General features: G+C 37.1%; 1 protein-coding gene across 1 annotated transcript; it reads left to right on the forward strand.

Moving 5' to 3' along the window:
* Window positions 1–280: 280 nt before the first annotated feature.
* On the forward strand, window positions 281–5,688 carry vip (vasoactive intestinal peptide). The gene is made up of 6 exons (XM_085477188.1): window positions 281–395; window positions 1,260–1,364; window positions 1,886–1,990; window positions 2,736–2,861; window positions 3,617–3,722; window positions 4,124–5,688. Coding segments are annotated over exons 1-6 (453 nt in total). The 5' UTR covers window positions 281–393; the 3' UTR covers window positions 4,133–5,688.
* Window positions 5,689–13,148: the final 7,460 nt, after the last annotated feature.

Genomic DNA, 13,148 nt, shown 5'->3' on the forward strand with positions numbered 1-13,148 from the left:
ACTATAGTTTTGCACGATGAGGAGCTCATGGGGAAATGATCAGATGAGTCAACATCAACCCTGGCATATAAGTTAGTTATTCCTGCGTTTAATCAGAAGAAACAGAATAACACTCCCCACTAATTCCACCATAGGCCTCTTTGGTTCCGTGAGCAACACCAATGACGAAAGCAGCGACCCACTGACGTCTCAGGCCCCTGATGAGTCTGATGCTTCTTGAGGAATATCCAGGTGTATAAAACGGCAGCAGAGCTGAAGGTAAACAGAAAGACAAAGGAGAACGAGAGTGAGGAAACATCGGAGCAGCAGTGTGGACATAAAGAAGCGACTCAAGATCAGGAGTCTGGGCAGCACAGCAGAGAGAACCAAACCAGACAACTTTCTCTACCGCACATGTAAGATTTTCATTTGTATCATAGTAATTCTGGGGTTCCTTTGAGAATTTGTGTTTGTTTTCGTATTTGGTGGGGTTTTAGTTTTGGTGTTATGCCCGCTTCCATCGGCTTTTGGAAACGCTTTACTAATAACTGAAAGTTGAGTTTTACATTGAATAAACTACTTGTTTTGGTTTAAACAGCAATTAGAGGCATTACACTTCTTGACGAAGGGTAATAAAACTCCTCGACATATCCGCGCTGTGCACAATTACGCATGGGACCGCGCCAGATGTTTTTCTTTCCTGACAAAAGTAACAGTGTTTCGTAACGGTTATATCCCTGACAGCCTTTCGAAGATAAACGCTTTTATTTCGTTTCTTCAGTCAACATCGAACTCTCACTGCACTGAGAGTCACGGAACTGAGTAGTTAAAAAGAAATTTTGAAGCAGAAAGTTACTGATAAAGATATTTAGACTTCCGGTGATAAATTTACTCGTGGTATTTTGATGGAGATCGCAAGCGTTTTCTCAATAACTCTTTTGAATTATACATTTCAATACCACGTCAGATTGTGCCAACACAGTCAAAGTATGTGGTATGTGGAATTATATCTTTAGTCCTACCCTGTGACGGCGACGCGCGCAATTGCGCATTGGATTCCGATGGCTTCTTGTCTTCTCTATGTCAAGATCGGCACCAAAGGGGAAATTAGTTAGAGTTCGTTCCACAAATAGTCCTCTCTTCTCTGCATTTGCCTCGAGAAACTGAACTGGACTGTTGCGCGTAATTCCGGATAAAGGATATCCTTCCCCTGTTGGCACGATCAGATATACTTTCTGTGTTCCAGAATGAGCATAACCCTTCACCATTTCCATCTTCAGGTATAAAGCGATGGTACAACGAACCGGCCCCCACCTGCTTCTCCTAATAGCCCTGTGCAGTGTGTTGTACTCCCGGACCCTAAGTCTACCGCACACAACCATAAGGTAAGGGCAAACACGTGTTATTTACAAAAAAAAAAAAAAAAATGTATAGAGAAGGAAATGTACCCAACACTGTATGGTAGGACGAACAGCTTTGTCTTTCGACTCTGGAGCCGAAACTTTTATGTTCTTGAGTAAATTGTTTAACTTATTGGTTTTGCTGAGCGCAGATGACATGGATATGAAACTGAAAGAGTGGGGAAAGTTTCCTCGGTAATAAATACAATGAGGTATGCGATTAACTGCATTAGCTGAATGAACCGTTCATTAAATGTAAGCATCGGACTTCTACAATAGCGACCACTTTGGAACTATTTAAGAAACTTGTTGGGGGTAAAATCTGAGATATTTGATCATTATTTATTATTACACTATCATATTACTGAGAAACTTACATGATTTGTCATACGGCAAAAGCAATAAAAGATTCTGTTACAATCATAAGCACAATGGGTATGTCTCCGGTTTAGTTTGGATTAAAAGTATCCGGGTTTTTAATGTGAATGCCTTGTGAATCTGTGCAGAGCGACGAGACACGCAGACGGTCTGTTTACCAGCGGATATAGCAAACTCCTGGGACAGCTATCAGCACGGAGGTACCTGGAGTCTCTGATTGGAAAGCGGGTCAGGTAGGTGAAATAATCCCCCAAAAAGCATGCTAAATTTCGCTTTTGAGAAAGCAGTGGTTCTTTCTTATGCCCAACCCTGTTCTTTTTATTAAATGTATATAATGATTCGTGTTTAGGCTTAATAAACTCGTGTGTAACTCTGTCAATCCAGACATGAGAAGTATTTAGAGGCGTTTAAAATATTTTCGGATTATATAGAAATGTTAAGTTTTCAGAAAATTCTAAATAAATGAATACATAAACAAAGCTTATTATCTGTAGAAAATTTCTTTGTTCATTGACCAAAACCACAGTCAAGGACCAGTTGTTGACCATAAACCATCAAAATATGGGTGCTAAGGAAAGTAAAGTACAGTTTGTTTGTTTTTTACCTTAAAGCTATAAATTAGGTTGAAAGTTGATTTTTCTCCAAACCCCCAAAGTTCATATTTTATTTCATCGAAAACATTTAGTCATATAATCAAATTAGATACAAATAAAAGAAATGAGTCCAAGAAGACTTCATAGAAATGTTATATTTACTTATATTTACAATTGAAAGAGTTCATGCTTTTTGTAATTGCACATATATTTTAAAGGTTAATCAGTGACATCACATCATGTTTTTATATATTCTAGAGGAACACACACCCATGCACACACACATGACAACATGAGTCACAGACCATGAGCTGCACTGAGTTTGCATTAAGACCTGCTGCCCTCTGAGCTATGGTATCACTCTGCTGTCATCTCTTCTGTTCAGTGATGAGCTGATGGATGAGCCAGCAAAGCGTCACACAGACGCTATCTTTACAGACAACTACAGCCGCTTCCGCAAACAGATGGCTGTCAAGAAGTACCTGAACTCTGTCTTATCAGGAAAGAGAAGGTAGGAATCAGTCCTTGTGTTCACTTTTTATCTCACTGTATACACAGATAGCTTTCTTAGTTTCTGAAGCTGCTTATGGATGAACAGAAGAATACATTAAGAAAATAATGGAGCTAAAAGCACATTTACTTTGATTACTTCACTCCATTTTGATGGATGCTGGTTTTATTTGATGTATAAATGAGCTTGATGGTTGCAAATCACAATAACCAGTTGGTAAATTGATAAAGTGGCTCTGCTCAAATGTATTTATACATTTTTTATTTGGGTATTGAGTAAAGCAAATTTGCTGAATATTGTGCAAAACATGCAGCATTTGCTTTAAGAAATCCTCATTTTAAGGTTCATTGACTAGACTGTTTGAATTACCTGGACATGTATTTGTAAAGCTACTTTTCTACAAAAACAATAAATACAGAGTCCGTCGGATTCATAAGGGTGATAATTTGTACATTTGATTATGTGAAGAAAAAGACCTTTAGAACCTCAAACGGAATAAAATCAACTTTGGTTAATATATATGTTTGTGCATCTTCAAAACTTTGTCACTTCAATCACTTAATACACAAATAAAAATAGTACACTCATCTAACTAGAAGAAAATACACTGAACAATTGTTATGGTTTGTGAAGAAATATGGAAAGGGATAATGACAAGTCTTTCAGATTATTTAGACCTGTCAGGTGTTTATTTAAAAAAAAAAAGTGTGGATCTTGAAACCCTCTTTCCTCCCCGATGTCCTTACACCACACAGCCTAGAAGATCCTGTAACCAGCGAGGAGTCCAGGGATGAACCCAAAACCTTCCAGGAGAGCTACGACGACATAAACGTAGACCATCTCCTAAACAACTATCAGCTGGTAAGTACAGACACATATGCACACTAATACACAGTTACTTGCAGGGGAGAGAGAGCATCAACATCAATGACACCTATTGGTTTCTTTTGACTCAGAATTTTGGAGCCTTAAAACGTGAGGCATGCTAATGCCAGCAAGCGTAGTTAACAGCCTACATTCATAAACTGTACAGCTGCAATGCACAGACATATTACCTGAGAGTCAGTGCTAATTAATTAAAAAGTGCTAAAAGCCACCAAAAGCACAAACAATGTTAAAAGGTCCAGTTTTATGACAAGTATGAAGCTAAATTTCTGAAGTAACTTTTCACACAATTAGTACCTGACTATTAGTCAATGCTGTGTTATGTATTGCAGCTTTTAACCTTCCTCTCTGCCTGTTCTTTGCTGTTCTTTTTGCAGGCACTTTGAGGAGAAGTCCATGCTCGAGTGAATACCTCAAGTCATCCTCATGAAACCATTCATTCAGAAAAAACAACACCGTATTAATCCAAAGGACATTCAAAAGTCAACCAACAATGATGTGTTCTCCAGTGTGGTTATCTAGCTATCTGTTCATCTATACAGTACACGTTTTCACTGTATATATACCACATATATATACACAATGCTAATCGCAAAAGAATTTTCGGGCCGCACTGAGCAACATGCATGTGTCAACAAATGGCAGCAGTGGATAAAAAGGAGGTCGCTCTTGTTCTATTAACCATTTCTGGGGAACAACAGCAGTGTTAAATTTAAGAGAATTGTGTCCCATGAACTTTCAGTTGAAAATTTGAGCCATTGACTATTGATAGAAAAGTGTGTTTTTTTTAATAGCATACCGGTTGATTTACAGTGGATATACTGGCTTTACTGGCCAATATCAAACATTCATTGGAAGATAAACATGATTAATCTGTCACAAACCTTAATTTGTCAGACAAAGGTTTAACTTCCAGTGAAAAAAAACAATCCAAAATTTTATCTAAGGATCTTTGGCCCTATCCGCTTTTGGGATTTTAAATGACCCAGTCAAGTTAAACTAAAATAATAACACTCAATCCAATTTCATTTGCACAGAGAACATTCCCAGTAAATTTCATATTCATGACATATTAACTTTGGTTTTAACTAGCCAGCACTTGTCAAATTAACTTTAAATGGAGCATTCAAATCTATGTAATTAAATTCAGACTCATTTCATTAATTGTCAGTGGAGCATTGGTACAGCTGATCTTCAGTGGAACATAAACAGTGTTAACTTTTAGTGAAATTACAGCTTTATGCAAATTTCATCAGGCTACTTGTCACATTTTGATTTTGTGATTACTTTTTTTTTTTTTTATTAATTTTCAATGGATAATTTCCCCTGATTATTCCTAATGGTATAACTTTTCCATTAAATTTAATCAATTAATTGACATGTTGAATGTTAATAAAAACTCCATTGTTTTTAATGTCTTCATTTTTCATTTCAGGGTATCTGTAATCCTCTCAAATTTAAGTAAAGCATTTGTCCACTCAAACTATAAATGAAATGTGATTTATTTGGTTTCCAGCCAGAGGTACCATTTGTAAATTTGTTTATTTAGAAATGTTCAGTTGACCCATTTAATGTCAACAGAACAATAGTCATAAGATTGACAGTGGAAGATTTGATTGATTTCCTTTCAACAGGATAGATAAATTTATTGCTCTTTAATGTACAGTTGTGTTAAATTAAAGTGTTGTCCCAATCATTTTCAGTATTGCGGTCATGATCTGTGCGCACACCAAGTTGTCAGAGAATTCATAAATGTTCTTTTCATGGGGGATTCACAGGCGAGGAGGACACACATTGAATGGACACAGATGCATATAATCACTTTACATTATTCAGTATGTAGAGCAAAGAAGTTATAACTGTGCATAGACCTGCCTTTAGTGTATTTAGTGATGTAAACCAGTCACCAAATAAAAGATTTTGGTTTATTTTTCAAAGCTGATGTGTTTTGTCTGCCTGATTGTTTGATGAGTAGAGAGCTCATTGCCTTCTACACCCAGCTCATTGTAAGTTTGAAGACAAAAGTTTGTTTAGTGGGAATCTAAAGAAAAGTTGGCAAAAGGTTGGGTTTGTTTGTTTGTTTGTTTGTTTGTTTGTTTGTTTGTTTGTTTGTTTGTTTTTTCATTCTTAAATGTGTTTCAGACAAGGAGGCAAATGTTTTGGGGTCAAAATCAGCATGTGAGTTGTTTTTCCTGAAAGCTGAACATTAAAACAGAATGCTATCTCTCTTACACAATCCTTTTTTCCCCATCAGATTTTAACTGTTTTAAAATATTATTGCTACTCTGGGACAACCAATCTGAATTTCTCAAAACACCATGAACATAACATGTAGATGATAACATGTCGACACATATGAGCATGAAGCACCAAGCGGCCTTTACTTTATCCCTGTGGGTTTCATCTGATTGACATAAAGATTTGTGACAGTGACATAAACAAACTGGATATACCCTGAGTGCATTTCTTTTGCCTCAACCATTTTCGGTGCCCAGAGAAGCAGGTGTTTCTGTGTGGGGATCCTATCAGGATCTGTTTTTAACAAAAGGCAATATGTTGCCAATGGCGATCCACACATCATGTCTCTTTCAGGACAATTATGCCATTTATTTAGAGTCACGGTCGGTCAACCGGAAAACATCTATAGCTTAAAAAAAAATTTTAATAAATCAGTCAGTCAGTAAAAAATACAGACCATGTTGAGATGATCATAAAGAAAACAAAATGAGCATGCCCCCTGTGAAAAATATGTTGACCACACCACATTAAAGAAGTTCAGTCACAAGTTAAAATGAATGTGGCGCATTATAACCTGTGATTCCTCAGTTGTTGTTTCTAAATTACTGTCGGACTACTTATCACATAGAGTCTTGAACTTGTACATTTTCTAGGGGAGAAGAAGATTTGGCAATAAGTAACTCAATTTATTGCTTAAAGACCCTTGGAGACCCTAGAAAACAATAAGGAGGAATTTCAGCACCATGGACAGTGACACTGGGATATTATGAGTTTTACATCTTTTTGTTTTTATTTTATTTTCTGATGTGGTTTTTCCAAATGTTTGCACTGGGAAGGGGCTGGATCCTTGTTTTTTTGTCTTTTGTTATGTCTATTGATATTTTGTATTATTGCATTTGCGGCATTTGGAGTTTTGTATTCTTGTAGAATGGGAGGGAGAGCTTTCAGTTTTCAGGCCCCTCTTCTGTGGAACCAGTTTCCAGTTTGGATTCGGGAGACAGACACTATCTCTACTTTTAAGATTAGGCTTAAAACTTTCCTTTTTGCTAAAGCATATAGTTAGGGCTGGATCAGGTGACCCTGAATCCTCCCTTAGTTATGCTGCAATAGACGTAGGTTGCCGGGGGATTCCCATGATGCATTGAGTTTTTCCTTTCCAGTCACCTTTCTCACTCACTATGTGTTAATAGACCTCTCTGCATTGAATCATATCTGTTATTAACCTCTGTCTCTCTTCCACAGCAGGTCTTCTATCCTGTCTCCCCTGGCCCCGCCCCTCTCTGAGCCTGGTTCTGCCGGAGGTTTCTTCCTGTTAAAAGGGAGTTTTTCCTTCCCACTGTCGCCAAAGTGCTTGCTCATAGGGGGTCATATGATTGTTGGGCTTTTCTCTGTATCTATGAAGCGCCTTGAGGTGACTTTTGTTGTGATTTGGCGCTATATAAATAAAATTGAATTGAATTTTACTTTCAGCAGTTATTTGTGGTTGGTTTCTTTATGTTAATATTCTCAGCTTTTTCGGTCTTCTCTTAGCTTTTTCTGTCTTGCCATTTTCTTTATTTTGATAGTCATCTGTCTCTGTTCCCATGTCTTAGTTTATAATTCCCCATGTCATATTTTCGGATTTAGTTCTGCATTGTCTCCCAGGTGTCTCCATTCTGCCCCTATCACCCCTCTGTGCGTTTATAGTCACTGTCTCCCTTTGTTCTTTGTCAGATTGTCATTTACATACTTTACATACTTTACTTAATTACTTTACCCAGTGTTGTGTTCTGTTTCTGTATCTACTTCAAGGTTCAAGGTTGGCTGTAACAAGGTTGTGATGAGGGGTTATTTGAGTTACTGCTGCCATCCTATCAGCTTAAAGCAGTCTAGTCATAGCAAAAAAGGGTGATGATGTGTCTTTCCACTCACTTGAGGCAACACTGAAGATGACACAGGCTTGAAAAGAAAAGCTAAAACCACCTGTAGAGAGGAGAGGAAGGTGTTTGCAACAAGATTGCAATACTAAATGCTGCCCTTTCAAAAGAATTTGCATTCGAGAAGCTGTAACAGAAGAACACGTGATTGTCAGATGTGTTTGTCTCCCTTTATCTTAGTGGATGATACTTTTTTGTTTTTAGAAAGAAAATAAAGAAAAATTTGGTTTAGTAATAGTATAAAATAATTGCTCGAAACTAAAGTTAGTTTGGAAACAAAAATAATATTAAACAATGTCAACTTGATCTCAAATCTTTCTTGACAATAAACCTGATTGGTATGTTTCTTATCATGCTGTAAAGCTAAATCAGGGTTTTCAGTTACACTTGTGTAAACAAACAAACAAACAAACAAAAAACATCTTCTTTCAGCTCTAAGGTTTTGCAAAATTAGGGCATAAAGTAATAAATCTTGTCTTTAACAGGTCTCACCACGTGGTAAATGCAAATGAAATGAAAACACAAAAGTAGTGTTGAATTTTTACTCCAAAAAAGTAATTTACTACAGATTCCTTGTTATTATTCTTAAATGCAATCTAGCATGTTACTTCATTAACTGCCTGAGAAAATAATTTATTACTCTACTCGTTGCATTAGTTTTACATTACTCTGTAACACAGCCTGAAATACATTCTCACATAATTTCCAGTTAACAAAATAAAGCTGAGGTTATAGTCCCGCCCACTGACACAAATCCTAATGAGAACATACAAGATCTTTGTTTTAGTGTTTACCTACACAAACCCGATAACAAAAAGAACATTTTAAAACCCGTTCAAAGAGCCTTTAAAGCCATTCTAGGAACATACAGTTAAAAATGAAGGCTACAATGCTGCAAGCTGTACTGCTCGTCACCACCTTCATTAGCAGATGAAGAAGTAATTAAGGCGTCACTCTGGGTTCTCAGTTATGAATGAATACTTGGAAACCTCAATGTTCATGAGCACTATTGTCAAGAAGAGTGGCCCAAAATTTTTCCACAACAACGCAAGAGATTCATAAACAACAAGATGACAGTTACTTCAGGTTATTGCTGCAGTATGAGGTACAGGTTGGGGCTCCGTAATTCTGCAGTTTGGTTTAGCTTTTGTTAAATAACCAATGTTACAATGCAAAATGTGATGTGCTGTTGCTTATCAGGGGTTGCGTGTAAATAGTTTTAGAAACTGGCAAGTTCAAGATGATTTTTTATTATGTTCAGATACATAAAACCTTGGCATTGACAGATGTGTGTGGTGTACTTTGGTTTTGTTTAGCTTTGTTTTTTACCATGAATGTATGTTTTCAGAAGGAATCAATAAGATTTGGACTGGGTGCTACATAAAGAGCTGATTAGTGGAAAAACCTAAGATGATATGATTTTTTTTTCTTTTTCTTCTTTTTTTTACAAGAAAAAGTCAAAATAGCAGTGCTAATGGCTCACAGACTCGTAACGTCACTCCACAACCACAAATGAATGCATCTTGTTCAGTTGTATAGTTTGCCTATTATAGTTTATTAACACAATTTCTGATATAATCACAATTCAACTTTTAGAAGTAAGTAAATAAGTATGTTACACCTTTGATTCCTATTTAGTTGGTCTTCACAGTTTTAATGTAAGTGTGTCGCACTAGATAATGGACTGCAGGTCTGTTGTGTCATGTCTAAATGATTGTATCATGACTAAAGGTCTAAATGTAGCTGTGCTTTTATCCATGTCGTCATTCTTCATGCCATTTAGGAGACGTCTCAGTTATCCCACTGTGAGTTTCCACAGCTTTGCTGTGTAATGACTCCCACTGTGGGAGAGAAAGGTTCCCTGAGATGAAGTTCGCGAAGCTTTCTCATTGGTAGCTTTCTCACTGATCAGCAAAGCATCAACTCGGGAATCAAGTAAAGGATCATCACATAAAGATTTCTTTGTTTTTTTACTATAATGTGTTTTGTTTTGTTTTTAACAAACTCTCCGTTTTCCTCTTTCCTCTTGCTAAACTTTTGGCTCTTGAAAGGCTCATCCATGGAGTTTCACAGGCTCCAGTTTTCCCAAAAGCATACTTCTTGATAATTCGGACAAGTTCCAATCATAGTGTCAACCTATGAGGGTAAAAAACCAAGCCCAAGCTGAAGCTCAAGTTTGCTTCTAAATATAAATAGTTTCACCAGTGTTTAGGCACTTGTGATAACTACCCCCAGATTGTATCCCTAAGTGGCTATGTCCATCATTTATGTACAGTCTCTCCTTTGCATGCACAAACCTGTCACGTCTACCTGAAGTAACAACATTTTACACTTTGATATGTAAGTTTTGTTGTCACCATCTGCTGACAAGGAAAGGAAAAAGCTACTGGTTTTCTAGCAATTTTCTTTTGTGATAACTGTCGACTGTTGAGATTGTCTGTGATGTTAGAATTTCTCTAAATCAAGCTGACGAATCAACATGACCTTAGTGGAGAAGAACAAGCTGTCTTTGTTCATGTGTAACAGATAACTCGAAATACTCTGGTTAAATCGAAGGTTAACAGTGAACATGTTAAACAACTCTTCTTCATAGCTCAATGCTAATCTATATTTTGGATTTCTCTTTTAACTGATAATTATGTTATGATTAATTTTTACTGTCCTTTGCCATTTTTACTATAAAGTCCTTAAATAATCCAAAAGGTAAACCATGCTTGCCCCCAAATGACTGAATTCTGGTGTTAGGTAAAAATGTAATTGCTTGCTTTCAGTTGTGACTCACTTTGTTTACAGGTGTCAAAATGGCAGCAGATATTTGACTCATAAATGTCATAAGCAACGTTCTGCAGGGTCGACCCACATGCAACGATCTTATAATTAGCAGGTGTTACTTGTTGTGGGTGAAAAACTTAAATTACTTCGCTGATTCAGTAAAACCAATCACCAATGTCAAACTGTGCTTGTACTGTAACACTTTGAGCTAAATGCTCACAGTGACGATGTTGACATGCTGATGCTTAGCACTCCTTACCATTTTCACTATCGTAGCTCAGTGAGTTAGCCTTGCTAACATTTGTTAATTAATCTGTCATCTTCTGCCACGTTGCCAACCAGAACTGCCTGCAGAGATCATAGAATTAGTTTTTCCTTTAGGAACACATGACAGGAAGTAAAGCAAAAAACATCAGGGATAATGAATTCACTCATTGTCCAGTGCAGTCTTGAAAAAAGACTACTACTCATACCTGCTATCCTCCATTACAACTATCAGTGTGGTCAGTTTACATACAGTCATCATGGGCATGAACCTTCAATGAACGAACAGTCCCAAATACCCAGCAAAATTGGTTTTGGAATGGATAAAGCACACTAGGTTTATGGAATGTGCCAGGAAACCAACTAGTTTAAAGGAAGTCTACCAGTTATGCGCAGATGACTGGTAGACAGATAGAATTATGCCAGAAGTTGCTATAAAAGTGTCTGGTTGAGATGTTGCTTGCTCAGGGACATTTAACCAAATATTAGTAGAGTGGTGTATAGTTCGGCCTACTGGTATACTTTAAACTACGTGTGATTTAAAGTAAATCCAAAATAAATTCAAACCTCTTGCTTTTTAATTTCTTTAGAAAAAATAATGCCACTGTAAATAGAAAAGTCCACTCAAAAGATACACAAGTAACTATGTCCTCTTTTAAGCATGGCAGTAGTGTATACCTTATATACTTTATACAAATATATACATAAAGTTTTTAAAGTGTGCATGGTTTTAAACACATGCAATAGCTTACACATCAATATTGTGAGGATATGTGATTGTGTGTGTGTGTCTGTGATTACTGCCTGCTTTGTCGAGGGGCTTCACTCATTAACTATCATCACTGCTGATCTTAATGGACCAAAACAGAGTAAAAATAGACGGAGAGATAGGGCTGCAGCCTTTTAACACCGAGCACTGTGGGTGGGTGTTTGCGTCCTTGTGAACGTGTGCGCTTGCTAAAGCTCAACTGCTCCTTCTACGATTCTGCTGAGGACACTCGTGCATCCACAGAGTCATAAATCCAGCATGCTGCTCAACTTCGCACCTTGTTGTTGTTTTTTTTCTCTCAGCACTGTTGACTGATAACACAAGACTTGGTTGCAAACCTTTAGTAAGTTCATGTTGTCTCCACTTAGCTCATACAACAAACAGCAGAAATTATTTAATATCAGCTCGTTAGGCGAAAAGGCAGCTTTGCACACAAAACCTGGGTCAAACAGAAATGAAAGCCCTTTTGATATTTGTACAGGTCCATTTATCAGCTGCCCTGGAGCTTTTGAAATTGATTTTGCAGTCTAGTCTCACAGCAATTTTTGCAACGGTGGGTTTCACAAACTGTTTGTGTGCACAGACACATTTGCAAGGCTATCAAAAATGAAACAAACAAAATCAGAAAACCCCAAAACAAATGTAGATGAAGTAAATTCCCTGTGGTATCCAATTTCTAATGTTTCCAGCGTTAATTCTCCGTCATCATGTTTAGTGTTAGTCTTCATGCAACAGTTTTACTTTTTCTCATGTGCTCTTATTCCTTTCACCCGCTTGTGTTTAGTATTTTCTCAATTCTCTAATGTGTGCCTCTTAAGATAAGATATCTTATCTTGTCTCCTCTGTCATCTTTCATCAGTTGCATTTTAGGAAATGAGACAACCTTCAGCATGGCATACTGAGAAGGATTTTAGGGTCAGAGACAGGAGAGAAGAGGTTTACCAGAGGAAATATAATTGATGCACAGGTGTATCCTTTGTGAGAATATTCCTTCAGTGTATAAAAGAGGTGTGACACTGTTGGAATATGCACCACTGTGAGAGGAGGATTCTTTAAATAACAAGTCCTTTCATATTCATAAGTTGTTTGCATTATTTAAGGTCAAGGTTTAAGGTTCAGTTAAGTATTAAAAGTCAATGACATGCTGAAGTGCAGGCTTTTAGCTTTAATAATTGGACAGACTAAGATCACTTTAAATATGAGGACTGTTATTAACCCACTAACACCAGTGGGATTAGTGGGTTGAAGACTATAGGTTAAAAGCTTCCATGAAAGAGCACAAACCAAGCCATGAAGTCCAGGATTTTATCGAGGCACAAATCTGGGAAAGAGTGCAGAAAGATTTTGTCAGCATTTTACTCTATGCCTATCAATCCTGTTGCCCTACTGTTTTCTATCATGTTAAGGAATAGGAATCTAAGGGCGGCAGTTAGCACTGTTGCC

This window comes from Copadichromis virginalis, linkage group LG13 (assembly GCF_057382275.1).
Source record: "Copadichromis virginalis isolate Kocher_CV1m ecotype Utaka linkage group LG13, C_Virginalis_male_GT1.1, whole genome shotgun sequence".
Taxonomy (NCBI): domain Eukaryota; kingdom Metazoa; phylum Chordata; class Actinopteri; order Cichliformes; family Cichlidae; genus Copadichromis; species Copadichromis virginalis.

Bases quoted from the DNA above. Each gene is read 5' to 3' on its own strand.
- vip (XM_085477188.1), top strand. The intron at 1,365-1,885 runs GTAAGGGCAAAC...GAATCTGTGCAG, and splicing joins CTACCGCACACAACCATAAG to AGCGACGAGACACGCAGACG. The intron at 1,991-2,735 runs GTAGGTGAAATA...TCTTCTGTTCAG, and splicing joins CTGATTGGAAAGCGGGTCAG to TGATGAGCTGATGGATGAGC.